Here is a 20,132-nt window from a genome sequence, read left to right as displayed (position 1 = left end):
AATATTACAATTTTTACTGTATTGTTGAAGAATTTTGTTTTTGTTTTAAAACGGCATATTTCATTATGGCCTTATCAGGAAGGAGATGGAGAGAAAGATTCACACACTTAAGAGGTCGAAATGCTGGGTCATACCTCCTCGCTTTCAAATGAACAGGTCAGTTTTCATTGATTGCCTGTTGTTAAACTGGGCCAGCGGGAATATTGGGTTTTTATACTGCACTTTACTCAAGGGCACGTGCTTTTTTTATGAATGTGTGTGTGTGTGTGTGTGTGTGTGTGTGGCTGTGTGTCCTTCTATGGTTGCATCACATTGATCCTAGCGGTTGCTTTACTATAACTGCGTAAATTGTGTTAATATCTGTAGAGCTGACTGTGCTAAACCGAATACTGCATTACAAGCCTGCATTACAACACACACACTTGAACACACACACACTTTCCTAAGAGATGTCAGAGAGAGGTGAGAAATAAAATGCTGGATTCAGATCAAATCTGAGCGATTTGAACGTGTTTACAAGGGGATACAGAGCTTTCAGTCTGAATGCACAAGAGATTGGAAAATGTGTGTGTATGTGATGAAAATAAAAGTGTTGAGTAAAGGGGTAGAGAGAGAATTCTGAGATATTGTTAAAAGAGACAACCAGAAGAGGCTTTAGTGAGAATTGATAGGCTGTAAGCAGATTCAGGATAGAATCCAATTCAGTTTAGTGCTGTGAAAAAGTAGCCAGCATGAAAAGTTTAGTCCTTTTTCAACATGTGGTCTTTTTAATACTGGAACTTATGGGTGAAGGTGATATAATTTAACAAATAACTATGACTTTAAATCCTTTTCCAAACTCATAAGCCTCAACAGCTAGCCTTTAAGGGATTCAGATATTTTAAAGAATTGAAGCATTCTAAAGCTTATGACCTAATCAGACCAGTTTATAGAGGTTTATATAAACTGTGATCTTTCTTTTTAATAATGTTCTTGTAATATGCACTTGATTCTGTATGTACTGTATGTAGTTTTAATTATATATATATATATATATATATAGCATATATATATATATATATATATATATATAGCATATATATATATATATATATATATATATATATATAGCTGCAGTTTTTGATCAAAAATACAGAAAAAAATGTAATATTGTGATATATTATTACAATTTAAAATAATGTTTTTAAAATATAAATATTTTGTAATAATAATATACACTACTGGTCAGTAATTTGGGGTCAGTAATTTTTTTTTCTTTCTTTTTTTTTAAAATAAAATCAATACTTTTATTCAGCAAGGATGTGTTAAATTGATAAAAAGTGATAGTAAAGAAAATATATTATTAGAATATATATTATTAGAATTTTTTTTTTTTGAATAAATGCAGTTCTTTTTAACCTTTTATTCATCAAATATATTAGACAGCAGAACTGTTTCCAACACTCATAATAAATCAGAATATTAGAATGATTTCTAAATGATCGAGTGATAGACTGGATGTTACATGTGACACTGAAGGCTGGAGTAATGATACTGAAAATTCAGCTTTGCATCACAGGAATAAATTATTTTTTTTAAGTATATTCAAATAGAAAACTATTATTTTAAGTTGTAATAATATTTCACAATATTGTTACGGATCACTCGGAGACAGAGGACTAACAGATGAAAGATGTAGTTTATTAAATGGACACAAGCAGAGGAGCGGGAAGTGAGGAGTGGATGGGTGCTGGGATCCGTGCCGGGAAGGAGGGTACCACACACACGCACCGTGGGGTCTTTAGGAGGATCTTGGAGGTTATCCTTGGAGAGAAGACGGAAGAAGAGACTTCGGAGGTTATCCTTGGAGAGAAGGTAAAGAGGAGTTAGTCCTAATAGTTAGCGCAGGAATGATCTTGTCGCGAACGTGACCGGACAATGACTGGGTGCGTGTGTGTGGCTTTTGTGGTGCTGTGGTGGATGATAGGTGATGCGGATCAGGTGGTGATGATTAGTACTCAGGTGAGGGTGTGCGTCGTGATTGTGTGGAGGAGGAACCTGGCGTGTTTGTGACAGTACCCCCATCCCCAGGGCCCGCTCCTGAGGGCCGGGGACCCCGACGTCGTGGTGGGCGTCCTCTACCCCTGGGAGCTGGTCGGTTGGGGTGTCGTGAGTGGAAGGTATCCAGCAAGGAGGGGTCCAAGATGTCGTTGCATGGGACCCAGGAGCGTTCCTCTGGACCGTAGCCTTCCCAGTCCACTAGGTACTCAAGCTGCCCACCACGCCGCCGGGAGTCCAGGATGTCCTTGACCGAGTAGGCTGCGCCGTCATCTAGGAGGAGAGGAGGGGGGGCTTCCGTCTCGCCAGGTTCTGTGGAGGGAAGAACAGAAGGATGGTGAGGTTTCAGGAGTGAGACATGGAATGTGGGTTGAATCCGGTACTCGGGAGGAAGTTGCAGTTTGTAGGTGACCGGATTGATCTGCTGAGTGATAGTGAATGGGCCAATGAATCTGGGACTAAGCTTGCGGCAGGGTAGACGCAGGCGGATGTCCCGGGTAGACAGCCAGACCTTCTGACCGGGTTGGTACTGGGGGGCCTCGGAACGGCGAAGGTCGGCTGCCGTCCTGCGTCTACGGAGCGCCCGTTGAAGTTGGTGATGGGCCGCGTCCCAGACCCTCTCGCTCTCCCGGAACCAATAGTCGACCGCGGGAACGTCAGAGGGCTCTCCAGACCAGGGAAACAGGGGTGGCTGGTAGCCGAGTACGCACTGGAAGGGTGTGAGGCCGGTGGTGGGTTGACGGAGGGAGTTCTGTGCGTACTCGGCCCATCCCAGGAATTGGTTCCAGGAGTTCTGGTGGCCGTGACAGAAGGTACGGAGGAAGCGTCCGATCTCCTGAACCTTCCTTTCCGTCTGCCCGTTGGACTGCGGGTGGTAGCCGGAGGACAGGCTGATGGCCACACCTAGGAGGGAGTGAAATGCTTTCCATATTCGGGAGATGAATTGGGGACCCCGATCCGACACTATGTCCTCTGGGATGCCGAAGTACCTGAAGACATGGTTAAACATCAGTTCTGCCGTTTCCATGGCAGTGGGGAGACCCTTCAGAGGAAGAAGATGACATGCTTTAGAAAATCTATCCACAACAATCAGAATACATGTGTTATTGTCAGAGGGAGGAAGGTCGGTCATGAAATCCACTCCCAGGTGTGACCACGGGCGGTTGGGGACGGGCAGAGGATGGAGTTTGCCAGATGGTAGATGGCGAGGACTCTTGGACATGGCGCAGCTGTTACATCCACTCACGTACCTTCTGACATCCGAGGCCATGTTGGGCCACCAGAAGTGTTCCCGTAGCAACGAGAGGGTTTCATTGACCCCCGGGTGACCAGTGCCAAGTGATGTATGGGTGGCGTGGATGAGAGGAGTGCGACGTGTCCTGGGGATGTACTGGTGCCCTAGTGGGCAACCCGGCGGAGTGTTGGCAGGAGTTTCGGCTGGAGGTAGGGTTTCGGCAGACCAAGTGATAGGGGCAACAATAACTTTGACTGGGAGGATGGGTTCGGGGTTCTCAGACCTCTTTTCGGGTGAGTAACATCTGGACAGAGCATCGGCCTTGACATTCTTTGCCCCAGGGCGGTAAGTGATGGAGAACTAGAAGCGGGTAAAGAAAAGCGCCCAGCGGGCTTGTCTGGGGTTGAGTCTCTTGGCTGCCCTAAGGTATTCCAGGTTTTTATGGTCAGTGAGAACTTGAAAGGGGTGTTTGGCTCCAGCCAATGTCTCTACTCCTCCAGGGCAAGCTTGATGGCAAGTAGCTCCCTGTTGCCAATGTCGTAGTTCACCTCCGCCGGGTTGAGCTTCCTGGAGAAGAAGGCACATGGATGGAGGCGGCTGGGCGTCCCCTGCTGCTGAGACAGAACCGCACCCACTCCGGTGGTAGAGGCGTCCACCTCCACGACGAATGGTAAATCTGGGTTAGGATGCACGAGGAGTGGGGCGGTCGTAAAGGCCAGCTTCAGGGCCTGGAAGGCTTTGGTAGACTGGTAGTGATCCGGAGGGACGTTCCACGGGAACTGGACAGCCGGAGATACAGGATTGAAAGCAGGCTTCGCCCCACTTCAGGATTTCTCCGGTCTTCCAGGAGATCACCGGGTTATGCTGCTCCAACCACGGGCGCCCTAGGATGACGTCAGCGGTGGAATCCTCCAGAACCAGCAGATGAATGTCCTCATGGTGAAGGAGTCCAGTTTGGAGAGAGATTGGAGAATGCACCTGGCCCTGGTGCTCTTCTAAGCACGACTGCATACAAGTGGCGAAGCGAATGGACAGCTGGATGAATCGCTCAAGGCCGATGGTATCCTCGTATGCAGCGAGATGCAACCGCACTCTGGGCTCCAATCCTTGGCGATAGGTAGTGAGAAGGGCCTGTTCGTTCCATCCACTAGAGGCCGTCAGAGTCCTGAACTGCAAGGCATAATCATTGACAGACATATTCCCTTGTTTCAAGTTGTATAATCCCTCACCTATAGAGGAGTCCCAGGCAGGTTTGCCGAAAACTTCCCGGAAGTGTTCGATGAAGCTAGAATATGACTGGGTTACAGGATTATTCTGGGTCCAGAGAGAGTCTGCCCATTGTAAAGCCTTGCCTTCTAACTGGGAGATAATGAAAGCTACCTTGGCTCGATCCGTTGGGTACGAGAGCGGTTGCATCTCCAGGACCAGTGAACACTGAAGCAAGAATCCGCTGCATTCCTCCGCCGAACCAGAGTAGGGCGCTGGCCGTGCCATGGGACTGGCGTGCACGGCAGGTGAAGGAGGGATGATAGGAGGTGGTGGTGATGCAGGTGCTGACATAAGTGTACAGCGGAGTGCATCTACTAATTCCTGGAAGGGATCCGTGAGGCTCATGCTTGTGTCTCTCGGTGCTGGTCCGGTCATCTGTTACGGATCACTCGGAGACAGAGGAGTAACAGATGAAAGATGTAGTTTATTAAATGGACACAAGCAGAGGAGCGGGAAGTGAGGAGTGGATGGGTGCTGGGATCCGTGCCGGGAAGGAGGGTACCACACACACGCACCGTGGGGTCTTTAGGAGGATCTTGGAGGTTATCCTTGGAGAGAAGACGGAAGAAGAGACTTCGGAGGTTATCCTTGGAGATAAGGTAAAGAGGAGTTAGTCCTAATAGTTAGCGCAGGAATGATCTTGTCGCGAACGTGACCGGACAATGACTGGGTGCGTGTGTGTGGCTTTTGTGGTGCTGTGGTGGATGATAGGTGATGCGGATCAGGTGGTGATGATTAGTACTCAGGTGAGGGTGTGCGTCGTGATTGTGTGGAGGAGGAACCTGGCGTGTTTGTGACAAATATTACTGTTTTTTCTGTATTTTTGATCAAATAAATGCAGGCTTGATGAACAGAAGAGACTTCTTTCAAAAACATTAAAAATAGTAATGTTTCCAAACTTTTGGTCTGTACTGTATATATATATATATATATATATATATATATATATATATATATATATATAGACACTGCACGTTCAGTAGAACATTGGTTCTGTGTTTATGTTTGCTTGTGATGTGGGCCATTCAGCCAAAGGTAAGCAGTAAATGAAATTTTGTGCAAGCAATTTAATCCTAAATCAAGTTAATTGGCTCTGCTGTCTGAAAACCAACAGCCATTTGCAGCACGGCCGCGCAAAGAATTCCAAACGCATCCACAATGGACTTGTGGTTTGAGCTGAGCACTTCAATTTGGGTCAGCTTTACTCAAGCTAATGTGCTCGTGGAAGAAACACAGAAGGGTTTTCGCTCTGTCTAATGGGAAACCAGAATGTTGTTAAAACAGGTTTAGTGAACTGAATGGCTGAATGCGATGTGGAGTTAATAATTCCAACGTGAGCACACATTTATCACTCCACTTGGAAATAGAAAACACTTCCTTTCTTTCACACACCAGCTGACTGAACTGGTGCACACAACACAGTCCAGGATGGTGCAATGAGGGGGAAATGATGAACCACCAGCACCTTTGCTGAGTGAAGGTTTATAAAAACATCAATCCTGCACCACTGCATCAACTGGCACACCAACCACCTTCCTCTCTGAAACGAGAGAAAACCGTACTCCACCTCCAAGATGAATGACCTGAACCTCCATGTGGACCTGCACCTCCATCTGTAAAGGTCAGACTGCACCTGCATGCTTTATACGAGATATGAAGCATTCTGAAGGGACTAATGTGGTTGATCAAAACAAAAAATCTATCTTACATACATTTTTATACTTGCAATTAATAGCTGTTAATGGTCTTTAGTAGTTTAAGTTTGTATTTTATATTGTATATTATTATTTTTATATTATTATATTTTTATGTAGCTTTTTATGTTTAATTTTAGCAAACTTTTAATAATTGTTTAACTTCAAATCTATCTTAGGCCCCTTTTTAGCTGCAATTAATATTTAATAGTCATGGGTGATCCATAGTGTTATTTTAGTATTATTTGTTTTGTATTGAGATGTTTATTCATATTGTCATTATTTTATTTATTCTATTTAGCTTTCACTTATTTTTATTTCAGTTGCCATGAATACTGTATTCATCAGATGAGTGTTTCTTTTCAGCATCTCATGCCATAAGCATTTCGTTTTTAAAAAACGACAATAGAACTCATTTCAATACCCCATTTTGTTTGACAGAATCAACCTTCATTTCTTGATTCTACCAGATTCATCAGTCAAATGAACAATATAAATTTCTCTCTCTGCCACTTGTCTCGTTGTGTCCTTCCTCCAATCTTTCATCTATCTTCCTCATCTTCCCATCGACTGTAGATATCTCCATAGTGTGTAAGTTGATTGACAGGACAGAGATCAAGATAAATATCTGTACAATCCCTACCCTACACCCCCTGGTCTCAGTCAGGTCCTCTCATTTGTATTCTGCCTTGACAATCCCCCCACACCCCATCCCCCCTGGAACAAGTCCATTCAGGATGACTGAGCAGTGCTGAGCTTTTAAAATGAGGGATGAGACAAGGAGAGGGAAAGAATCGTTCCTCCCGCAGGGCTTCAGCTCTGAGCAGCTCTTTGGTGATACTTATCACTGCACTGTTTTGTGTTTTCATTGTCTCTTTTTTATGTGGGATTAACAGGAAACTGTGCAGCAGTAATTCAGGCTCAAGGTGAGAGAAGGAGAGAGAGAGTAGGAGGACAGAGAGAAGGTAAAGTACCCAATTGCTGTAACAAATTACAAATTAGACATTGACTTTCCATCGATGTGATTAAGACACAAAGCATAGACAAACACACAGCTCACTTTGAATGCCAAAACACACTTGTGCTGATTTACATTCCAAAAACTACCTCTGTTTTTATGATTTTTGACTACAAGTCAAGATTTCTTGTGAGCAGAGCAAATGGGCCAATTTTCCAGTACTCGTGCCTTTACGTTTGACTAGTTGAGCAAACCAGAATTACACAAATCAATTTATGCATTTTTAGGTTCTTTTTTTGTTTTTTTTGTTTTTACTGTGCATCCCAGCATCACAGAAAATGGAAACCAAAATATCAAGTTGCATTCATGACTGATTTGGACAAAAACAGTTTAATACGCTTTTCCATTAATCCACTTAAATACCAAATGGAAGCCACGTATATAATCTCTTAAATCTTTCTCTTCCTACTTTTTCAAGCATTTCGAAGTATCATAGCATGCTCCTCACACGAAGTCTGTTCAAAAATGTTAGATCTTCACACAAAAGGCAATCCCACAATGCATTGCAACAAAGTCTCCTAATGGCAAAATAAAAGTATTCATAACAAATACAGTATATTGGTCTATATAAAATGTATTGTTTTTCCCCCACTGGAATTTTGCAGCTATATTATAATGTCAAACTCTATCATGCAGCAACATTATGATGTCTTGTTTGCACACTATGTAAACAACGAGAACATTCACTTGTCTTTAGAACAGAGTTTGTATGATAACTATATATACAGGTGCATATCAATAAATTGGAATGTCGTGGAAAAGTTCATTTATTTCAGTAATTCAACTAAAATTGTGAAACTCATCTATTAAATAAATTCAATGCACACAGACTGAAGTAGTCTAAGTCTTTGGTTCTTTTAATTGTGATGATTTTTGCTCACATTTAACAAAAACCCACCAATTCACATCTCAACAAATTAGAATATGGTGACATGCCAATCAGCTAATCAACTCAAAACACCTGCAAAGGTTTCCTGAGCCTTCAAATGGTCTCTGACAATCTTTGACACCCTTCACAAGGAGGGTTCACATTATGAGGATTGTTAAATAAACTGGATTAAAGAATTTTAGAGAACTTCACAAGGAATGGACTGAGGCTGGGCTCAAGGCATCAAGAGCCACCACACACAGAATATAATGTCAGAGGCGTCTTACCTGGACTAAGGAGATGAAGAAATTGACTGTTGCCATTGGTCCAAGGTCCTTTTTTCAGATGAGAGCAAGTTTTGTATTTCATTTGGAATCCAAGGTCCTAGAGTCTGGAGGAAGGGTGGAGAAGCTCATAGCCCAAGTTGCTTGAAGTCCAGTGTTAAGTTTCCACAGTCTTTGATGATTTGGGGTGCAATGTCATCTGCTGGTGTTGGTCCATTTTGGGTAAACGGGTGACCAAACTCACCCGTTTACCAAGAAATCTTAGAGCACTTCATGCTTCCTTATGCTGACCAGGTTTTTTTGAAGATGCTGATTTAATTTACCAGCAGGATTTGGCACCTGCCCACACTGCCAAAAGCACCAGAAGTTGGTTAAATGACCATGGTGTTGGTGTGTTTGACAGGCCAGCAAACTCACCAGACCTGAACCCCAGAGAGAATCTATGGGCTATTGTCAAGAGGAAGATGAGAAACAAGAGACCAAACAATGCAGATGAGCTGAAGGCCACTGTCAAAGAAACCTGGGCTTCCAGACCACCTCAGCAGTGCCACAAACTGATCACCTCCATGCCACGCCGAATTGAGGCAGTAATTAAAGCAAAAGTAGCCGCTACCAAGTATTGAGTACATGTACAGTAAACTAACATACTTTCCAGAAGGCCAACAATTCACTAAATGTTTTATTATTATTGGTTTTATGAAGTATTCTAATTTGTTGAGATTATAATTGGTGGGTTTTTGTTAAATGTGAGCCAAAATCATCACAATTAAAAGTACCAAAGACTTAAACTACTTCAGTCAGTGTGCATTGTATTTAAACAATTTTTTTGTATTTCACAATTTTAGTTGAATAACTGAAATAAATGAACTTTTATTACCAAATTATTTATTTTACAGTGTGCAGGTGTAAAAGCCTCTTGAATCAGAATACATGTTTGTTTGTTTTATGTCCAGATAATATTTGATTGAATGAAAAGAGATGTTCAATTTAAATAGCCAGATCACCTCAAAATAAAAAATCTTCATAGTTTACTCTCACTCATGTCATTCAAAACCTGTATGACTTTCTTCAGAAAATGTATTTGTTTACTGATTGATTGGTTGATTGATTGATTGATTGATTGATTGGTTATTTATTAAGAATATACTGGCCACTCTTATACACCTTATCCATCATGAACATGAACGATAACTGCTGTTGTAAAGTTTCAAAATGACAAATCAACAGCATAAAACTACTATATCCATACATGATATTCCAAGTCTTGGTCATTATGACTTTTGTAGTCCATTTCAAGATTTTCGTCTGAGACAAAGATTGAGAGTAAAGAATGATTTGAAGTATGTTCCTACATTGAAAAGACCACTTTTATGATACTTTTTGTTTGTCTTTTTTCATTTTAAGAGCTTGACAGTCCCAGTACCATCATAGGATCACTGGACACAGTACATTTTTGCAAAACTCCAAAAACATACCTATATATACAATTCACTGCAGCTTGCAGATGAAATGAACACTAGTGGCTATGCAACACCAATAGAATGTATTGCTTTTGCACAAATTACAAATACAGGGGAAGATTTTTGATTAATAATGATGTATTTTCAAAAGGTTCCTTGCCCATGACCTCAAAACACTTTTACCACAGTGCATGATTTGTAAACTAATAGATTTTGATGTTTGCATCACACAACCACTTCCATATGAATGACTTTTAATGATGTAGTAAACTTGCTCTGTAGCTCACCTGGTACAGTGCTGCACTTGTATAACCAGGCCATAGAATGGTTGCTTCAGCAAATGCATTTTTATCTCATATTTGCTTTTGTTAACACTTTATCTGTTGGGCTTTAGTATAGGTATTATGTTATTTTCAAACGTGATACAGCATTAACTTTTAGCACCAAATACCAGACATTTCATAACCAAACTGTAGAGATACATACAACAACTAACGTGATAAACCATTGCCAGATTCACATTCGTGTTTTTCAAAGTAAACTGGACATGCTTTTAGCTTCACTCACTAGATGTTTTACTTTTTGTTTAAGTGCAGTGAAGCGTGCAAGAAACAACACAATATCAAATTGCAGAAATGTCACCACTGGCTTCTTTTTCCCAACGAGCCTGGGTTGCCCATTTACTTTCATTACATAGAAAAGAACAGCCAGGATATTTTTGCAGTAGTTTTTCTCTGTAGAAAAACAAAGTCATAATGGAATAAAACAACATGAGGGTAAGTAAACAATAACACAATTTTTATATTTGGCTGAACTGTCCCTTTTGTAATGTCTTTCTGCCGTTTAGACTAGTTTGCCTTTTGACATCATTTTTTATGTTGCCCCTGCAAAACACATAATTTTTAGCTTTTAGCCTTTTACTCCTCATAGTTTTTGAGTCAAAATGAAATCGTGGGCAGAGCAGTATCCTGTGGTAAAGCTTTGTAATCGGTGTCTAATCCATCCGTAGTGGCAGCATCCATCAATGACATCTTTGCTCTTGAGCTCAGGGAGGCAGTTTCCTAGAGGAATTGCAACAATCATGGGCGCAATGGTCCATTTAGTAGCTTTACAAGACAGTCACATTTATAGCTGGAGTGATGTCCATCCATGTGTAACATGTGGTTCAGCTTCTTCACCGAGGCATTGACAAACAGGTACAGTACATGCAGTGAAACTGCTAAACTCAAAAGGGCCCTTTGAGCCCTCTCAGTCTTCAATAAAGCGGAACAGGACAGTGTGTGTGTGTGTGTGTGTGTGTGTGTGTGTGTGTGTGTGTGTGTGTGTGTGTGTGTGTATGTGTGTGTGTGTGTGTGTGTGTGTGTGTGTGAACATGCGTGTCCATGTGATGGGGTACTGATGTGTCAAAGGAGCTAAAGTGAGGTTACGAGGTGCAGTTTTTAATGATAGATACACTCAGTAAAACTGACAGGAAATGATTAGGAGATGAGACTTTCCCATTTCCTGTCACCCGCATGAGCACCACGGCTCAGTGTGTCCAAGCATGCAGTGAAACTGACTGGTCATGACAGCACACATTTGTGCAATTGGACCTTTGACTCAAAATCTTGAGATATTGTGATTCTGACAACTTCCTTGCGTGACAACAAGCCCACTGGTCTCATCTATATAAGGGCCTATGTATTGTTTTCATCTGGAGATGCTTTCAAAGACAGACAATGACTAATCAAGCTATATTCTCATGCAGGAAACAATATGACAATGACACTGATGAGGCTGTGCTACAGTTAACTGGGTGAGCTAATTACTGGTAAAGTCTACATTGTTTGTTGTTAAATGTTTGCAGTGAGCAGGATTTTCAAAGCCAAATACATCATAACAATAGCCCACTTGTTAATGTTGACATGCTAGCAATGAAGAGCATCTAGTGGGAACATTATAAAACTTAGAAAAAATACAAAGGTATTGTCCGCTCACTGCTATTATAATTTTATACAATGTTTCGACCATCAGGTTTTTGTCAGGCACATTACAAAACTTAACATTTTATGCTAACAATTAACTTGCCTGAGGTGATACTAAGTTGTATACCAATAATTAATGCAACCTAATGGAGTTAGGTTGAGCACCTGCAACTGAGTCCCAGTCTCGCATTGACAGTTAGCACTGTGCAATAGCATGTTATGGAAGGCAAGAACAGTTTTTGTAGTAAACACAACTGTGTTTACTAGAATGCTCATAACAGTGTAAACAGTATTAGCATGTGCATGATTTGCTATTGAGGGAAATGTACGAGTGGGCAGAGTGATAGGAAAATCCTCAGGAGGTGGAAATGTTTAGTATTACAGATAATGTAAGAATCAGGGCTTCATAATTTTATTTATACATATTCCAATAATTTTACCATTGATTTCAGCTTTTTTGAGGAAGTAAATATGTAACAATTTTATAGATTAAATTCTTTTTTTCCTTATTTGTGTCAAGAGTGATTCTGCATCAGTTCTCATCATTTCTGACCCTTCTCTCCTTCTGAAAAGGTGTGAAAAACAGCTGGGAGTCTTTGGCCTGTGAGTAAGTGAAGTGCAGCAGTGTATTCATGAGGTTTTCTATGGAAGGACCTGCGAGACATCTCCCGCTGGTTTCTGCTCACCTTGTTAGACTAACTGTGGAGCTCAGTTTGTTTGTCTATTCTAGTGCATTAATAGTTCCAGGCTCAGCTTTGGGAATTATCTCTATCGGAAGATCCCATAATTTTTAATGGGACAGAAGTATATTTTGTGGCCCCTGACTGCTGAGCGGTGGAGTGGGTATGAGTGGTTATGAACGAATTAATGAAACGCATTTGTCCATGTTTCAAGCCTTCTCGAATCGCTCTTGCAGAATGCGCTTGAGAAACAGTTGCTGCATCTCATTTCGGAGGCATGCGTCCTCCGGAGGTCACATTTGAAGGCTGCATATGTCATAAAGGATGTCTTATTTAAGAAAAGTAACCATTATAAAATTAACTGTTATTCTTTGTGAGGATTAAAATACTATAATTTGTTTTTTTTTTACTTTGCAATTTAACAGTTACTTTTCTTAAATGAGACTTCCCCGATGATGTACGCAGCCTTAAAATGCGACCTCCGGAGGACGCAACCTTCTAAATGAGACACAGCAAGTGCCTCTTCCACGGCTCGGTATGCTTTCAACTCAATTTTTAGGTCTTAAGCAAGACTGTACAACATTCCCATTACATGATTTTACTGATTTTTACGTAAAAAAGGGGGACAGCGCACCACAATAAAAGAAATTACCATTGATGTTTTCATAACTGCTGGCCAAATTCAAAAACAAAACTAAAATTAAATAATCTTTGAGAGCAAGGGGGCCCCCTGGTATTTTGCATATATGGAGGATTGGCTCTAATTGCAACATAGCCCATTGGTCCCATTTCCTATTAATGCTAACTCCTAGCAACATGGTAGGGGAGAGTGGGGTAAGTTGGGCCAGTGAGTGAGTTGACCCTCTTCTGTATCTCAGCAACTATACACTTTTACTGTCATGTTACGTTGTATTTTGAAACCACCCAACATTTCTGAAAGACTGTGATAAGGAGCAACACATGATAGGAGTAAAAGACACCCATTTACTTAAAAAAACTGTTTTTGGTTTGTCAAAGTAACATTTTTGAATAACAGATGACTGTTATATCAAAGCAAATTTATCAAGGTCAAAAATATTTAAAAAACAATTATGATGCATATAGATGATTTAGCAACATATAAAGCAATGCACATCATTTAGCTAAATATAACTATGAATTGGTAAGCTAGCTCAATTTTACTCCACAAACTCTCTGTTTAGTCTGTTTTAGGGAAGGTTAGAACTTTGATCTTCAACATACTGTTCCAGAAATGCAAACAATTAAAGACTGAAATCGGTTTTTGAGTTGTTCAAGATAGCTTTAAGAAAATAAATATGACTGTTCATAAAAGGAAATTGGATTATTAAATTACAGTAGTTTTTAACAGATGTAAATTATCTTTACATTTTCACATGGGTTTGAATCAGATTCAGTCAGATGGTCAGTTTACCCCCAGTTTGTGCATCTTGCTCATCGACTCGGGTCTACTTACCCCTAACCTGGGGAAAATTGAGCCATGGGATGCCTTGTCATAGATACTGACATTCTGATCATTTAAGATAATTGGAAACATCCTGAAATGACTTTATATACTTTCTTGTACTTTTGCATCTTGGTATGTGTTTACTGAGGACACGTTCATTAAAAAATTTAGTTAAGAGTTTCTCCCCTTACTTTTGTCCTTCTTATGCACTTTCTTTTCTCCTGGCATCTCAACGTGAAGCTTAATTTACATGTTCACACATTTTATACATTAAAAAAACATTAGGGAGCCACTTCCATTATTGCTTGGATGGTTGTGTAATACAGAGGCACTCAGCATGGACATACAATGTTTACTTCATAAACACACAAATACTCTTTCAAATACTGTCTCCATCTCCATTTATTAACTTAGTCTTAGTAAAGCTTGGCATGTCTGACCAAGAGACTTTTCAAGCATGCACGTAAGAATATTTCAAGTAGAAAGCAGAAAGCACAACATTCACACATTCGATCCTTCACTCAAGTAGTGGTGGAAAAGCATTATTTCATGTTGAAATTAATTGATTTTACACATGTAAAACAATCCCACTCCAGCGAACACACATTTTGCAAACAAACTCAAATGTGATATGCTCTTGAAATAAACCAAAGTTAATTATTAAAGGTCAGATTATACATAAAAATATAAAATCTGAATGTCTTATAGCATGGTCATTCGGCATAGCATGGCATAGCATGGTCATTCGCACACTCAACTGAAGGACGTCATTACAGTTTCTTGACATTTCACCAGTCATTAGTCACTGCTCTGACCATGCGATTTTATAAGGTCAGTGGCATAGGATGGGTTTGTGTATGTGTGTGCAAACATGTTGGTGTCTATACTGGCCTATGTTTGTGTCAGACGAATCTGTCATGTTGGCCTCATTGGATTTCTCAGAGCTGCTCAATAGAATAACCCTCTTTCTCTCCTCAATGTGCCTATGTATTTCATCCCAGAAGACACTAGATATGTTTAGCTGCACCATTATGACACACACCCTTTATTCACTACTTTTGGTACCCATTTATCGAGCCTCATTAAGCTTCCCTATAATAAATCGTGTTAAATTACAACGAGCTGGAAATACACTTCACTAGTTTGCCCTTCTAATATTGCCTTTGTCATTGTGCACATCAGACATACAGTACACACACACTTCCCAAGTACATCCTTATCAACAGAAACTCTAAAACTTTATTACATTCAAAAATGCATCTTTGCCATGCAACTTTTTTATTCCGTCATAAACCGTAAGCGATTTGTTTTTACCCACCCACTAAAATCATCAGACAGCAAATAATTTAGCATCTGTTCCCTATCACGTGCCCGTTTTCTGTCTCAGAAAATGCTTCCAGCCCTTATCAATAGCCCTCATTAAACCATGGTGGTGTCTGTCTGCCAGGCCACATTATGGATGAGAGACAGATAGCTGGACTGATGTCCCACTTTTTTTTTTTTTTCACATAGTCAGAACACATAACAGAGGAGTACAAAAATATAAATGTTTCTTTGTGGTTCTTCTTTTGAACTGATCACAGCTAGTAATGTATAGATCTACTTAAACAAAAGCTGAGCTCTGAGAAATCAACATAATTACCGTATTTTCTGGACTATAAGTCACACTTTTTTTCATATTTTGGTTGGTCCTGCGACTTATAGTCAGGTGCGACTTATTTATCAAAATTAAACATGAACATGAACAGAGAGAAATTAACCAAGAGGAAACATTATCATCTACAGCCGCGAGAGGGCGCTCTATACTGCCAGAGGTGCTGCTCAGTGCTCCTGTCCAGTGCGACTTATAGTCCAGTGCGACTTGTAGTCCAAAAAGTACTATGTATGCTCTTAGAAATACAGTAGAGTGCAAAAGTCTGAGACCACATTGAAAAACTGGGATTTAAAACCGCTGCAATGTTTAAGAAAAAAAAAAAAAAAAAAGCTATGATGTAAAAATGAAGAAATATTTGAGATTCTAAATTATATTTAAATAAGTAAAATTTGTGACACTGAGTGGTTGACTCTTTCTAGAGGTTCTTTCTTCCACTAAAGCACAAATATGCTCTTTGAATCATGCTGGGGAGCATGTGATCTTGTGGTGTTTATGCAGGTAGAGAACTCCTGTCATTAAAGAATAAACAAAGACATTTTCAACTTTTGACTTAAACTGTTGGAATACACTACTAAGACTTGTAAAATCTGAAAACATTTTTTAAAACACTGGGCATCATCCTATGTACACTTACTGATTTTATAACAGTCACAGAGGAAAAACTGTCCATCATACACTACTTGACTGAGGACCATACACTAAAGACTAAAGACATTCCGATCACAACAAACTCACGCAGAAACGTGTGTCTTGTTGCCAGGAGATGCATGACAAATGAAAACAATGTATTCTAAAATCATCTGAGAATATCAAACAAGTTTGAACTCCTCCGAATGTTTGGAAAAGAACATGCCTCCTACATGCCAACAAGAAAACTGCTGTTCTAAGGTTCTTCGAGGAACCATATGAAAGTGAAGAGCCTTCATTTTAAAGAACTACAAAAGTTCTAACTCAAAATGGTTCTGCTATGGTTGTACAGAGCTCATCTGCAATTACAGACAATAAAATAGAGATTTTGGTCTAAGTCTCCTACTTAGCAGATTTTTCTGCTGAGAAAAAGCCCCTCACGTGTGTTTCCTCTACAGTTTCTGAAGAGATCTCAAACAGTGCACAAATTTGTCAAGATGCAAAAGGCTCCATACTTTCAATGGAAGCAGCATCTAATGCAAAGTTGATACTTAGATGAGACATATCTGAGAACTCAATTAACAAGCGATGAAGCAATGAATTCATCCCCAAACCCGCTCACCTGGAGTTTGTCATGTCAGTCTGTCCTCCTTGACTTTTTTCCAGACCCAGTTTGGTGAAGATCCCAACCAGCACCATGATGGCCACCACTCCACATATTATGTACACAATCATGTGAGTGCGGTCTCGATCCGGTTCCTCCTGGACATCGGTCACCGGAGCCGCTGGCTTGCCTGTGTTGGCCCACACCGGCGTGTCGTAATTGGAACAAGATGTCTGGTCCAGGCTGTGAACCTTGAACTGGCAGCAAAATCGATAGTAGCAGGAGCCACAGCAGAACAGGTATATTCCTGCATTACAATTAAACGGAGGATCCCATTGGCCCATTACATCATAGTAACCCCAACAACGGCTCCCAGCTGATGGGATATCGTCTGCATCTGACCCCGGGGTTGCAAGAGTGACCTCTGGAGCACCAGACGGAGCAGCCGTCTGATTGGTGGCTTGCACACCTGTGCTGGCGGTGTTGGATTTTTGACCGTAAGAAACGTAGCTTAACAGTAAAATAGCAGTCAACACATTCAAAAACAGGTGTGAGGCAGCCATGATCCTCTTTAGGTAATCCCACAATGCGTATCCCAGAATGCAACAGCACTGCTGGGAACAATTAAACCAGTGGAGTTAAGTTAATGTAAACCAAGAAAGCAAGTTTGCTGATCAAAGAGTTCTGTCTTCAAGTTTAAAGCAGGTTTAACGCTGTCTTCTTGTCCAGCTCCTAAAAGAACAGCAAACTAAAACAGAGAAAGCAGCCCTCATCAGGGAATGAGATGGAGAGCTTTCCACGCCACTTCAGCACACAACGTGCTCGCCGTTCTCATTACTACAGGGAGAGAATGAGAGTGAGCAAGATGCCTCCCCTTTGGAGAGACGCCAGATTCAAGGATCTCACCATGTGACAAACTGTTTCGCGGCCCGAGAAAAAAAAAAAAAAAAAAAAACTTGGTAGAATTCCAATTCAGAAGCCTGAAGAAATGACACTGTTGGAATCAAGCCTTATCCATGATTGTTGTCCCACCAAACATTGCGTGATGTCAGCGAGGAAGAGATGCCTCAAGTTACAGTTCGGAAGTATTTCACGAGTCATTCTCCGTATTTTACACCGTTCTATTCTCTCAAAGGAATATCTGTGTTTCTTTAGTCCTCCTAATGCTTTTGTTCTCCCAATCAAGGTGTCTTCCCTCTGCTCAGTTTTGTTCCCTGTGACAAAATACCAAAACATATTGTCATACACTCCCATTTTCAGTAAAAAAAAAAGATTATGATTAATGATTTCTGCTAAGATGTTCATGTAACAGTTATTGATAAGTACTAAAAAAGTATACTATACTATGTATAAGTCTGAATATATAAATATAAACTATAACTATCTATAGTTTATATATCAGTTTTGGGTCAAATTATATTCCCCGCATTGTCACCCAAATATTTTGACTGATAGTAATGAATACATAAATGTTAATAGAAATATATAGTTCTAATTCTAAATATATAGTTACAAATCTAAATATATTCATTTAAATGTAAATATTACACATAATTATAAATTATATATATAATGATCAATTGTAATTATATTCATAACATGGACAATTTTAAAATACAATGTTTTGTCCTAAATACAATGTTATTGGACCCTTCGGAGATGCATGTGCTAATCTGAGATCTAGGCCAGAATGAGCAAATTTGCAAATGTTTTTTTTTTTTTTTTATTCGATTGCTCTTCATTGGATGCCAAAACACAACTCTTCTAATCTTTCAAACTAACAGGACTGATCTGATTTGCTGATCTCTATTCTGTTTGTGAACATGCAGCTGTATCTCACATTGGACACTTTTGATCAGATATTCTCTCTCGTTCACACACGCTCTCTGCTTCTCTCTCGCTCATAAACATCGTTCGCAGTCCCCACAGGGAATATAAATCACAAATGAGATCTCTATAACATCCCCATTCTTTCTTCTAGACCACAGTCTCCATTTAAATGGCTGCTTCTCCTGAAGAGAGTTTCAACAGAGATCACAACATTGCCTCAAACTGTAATCTGTTTTGAACAATACACCAAAGTCTGCAATTTTAGTATGAACCAAAATGATACACTATCCACAATATTAGTTTGGCTTTCTGTTTGTTTCTCCAAAGATGTTTCAGGAGAAACATCTGAGACAAAGCTGCTACTCCTACAAACATAAGTGTGAAGTCTCCTGAGCATTAAAAGAGCAACGTCTGAGCAACTTCAGCACATTTTACTCTGGGTCTGGCTTCTTTGGGGCTTCTTCTTCTCAGTTCTATCATTTTGCTGCAGCTTCAACTCTTTCCTTTGCTGTTCCTCTAAATACGCCACACAGTCACACACACACAAAGAAAGAAAGAAAGAGGGTCTCAGCATTACAGCCCCTCAATTTTTTCATACACAAAAATGCACACACACACAAAAGCACACCTAATCCAGCTCCCAAAGCACCTATCTAAGCTTCCTCTCTGTGTCTGTCTTTCTCCATGTGGATGCTCAGTGCACATGCACACGTCTCAGAATGCAACAGATCAGCTTCCTACAACGGAGGAAATGCTTCTGAAGCATAGAATCTGAATCCATCGGCTTACCCATACGCTGTTTATGAAAACAGGCATACTGTATATTGATATATGTATAGGATTGTTATAGATATATCTCTATATGTATGTGTTTTCACTGGAGGCTCTGAAGAAGTTCTCCTCAGAAAAAGCAAAAGAAAAAGTGACAGTGGATGACAGATGAGTGAGGAAGACCAACAGATGGCAGGTAATATTTATTCTCCTCAGTTTATTTGTCCCAGTGCACTCCCGTTTCTCTGTTCCCAGCCAGATTCCGCGTTCCAGGGATGGTGTGTTCCTGTGTGGAGTCAGGAACGAATGATAGTGGCTCGCGCTCCCTCTCTCTCTCCCTCCCTCTCTCACTCAGTTTGTCTCGTGAACGAATGAGCGTATCTCGTTTGCTGACTCCCCCCGCCCTCCTTTTTCTCTCTGTCATCGACACCTTCTCCCTCCTTTGTCCCATGTTTTGTTCTCACTGCTCAAAAATATTCTTGTCATTTCCCTGCTTGTCTCTTCCTCCTCTTTGCCATATGTTTACCTGTTCACACTGTCTACACAACCTGCTATCCATTTTTTTGGGTCAATTATCTATTGCGTTTTTCTCTTTCTATCTCTGAAAACAAAATCTTATGGTTCAACAGATGACTGCAGCAGTGTTTACTGAGACAGCATGTCACAAATCTGC

General features: G+C 40.5%; 1 protein-coding gene across 3 annotated transcripts in view; it reads right to left on the bottom strand.

The window, feature by feature from the left end:
• LOC132148906 (protein shisa-9-like) overlaps positions 1-17,645 on the bottom strand; it is a 58,206-nt gene extending 40,561 nt beyond the window's left edge. For all 3 annotated transcript variants that reach the window (XR_009434978.1, XM_059557694.1, XM_059557695.1), the window contains exon 1: positions 16,877-17,645. Coding sequence is in view for 2 of the 3 variants with exons in the window: in XM_059557694.1 (XP_059413677.1) it covers positions 16,877-17,421 (545 nt within the window). In the remaining variant the exon portion in view is untranslated. The remainder of the gene's footprint in view (positions 1-16,876) is intronic.
• Between the last annotated feature and the right edge of the window lie 2,487 nt (positions 17,646-20,132).

Source organism: Carassius carassius, chromosome 9, assembly GCF_963082965.1.
Source record: "Carassius carassius chromosome 9, fCarCar2.1, whole genome shotgun sequence".
In the NCBI taxonomy this organism is placed as follows: Eukaryota; Metazoa; Chordata; class Actinopteri; order Cypriniformes; family Cyprinidae; genus Carassius; species Carassius carassius.
This window is presented reverse-complemented; position numbering and strand designations above follow the sequence as displayed.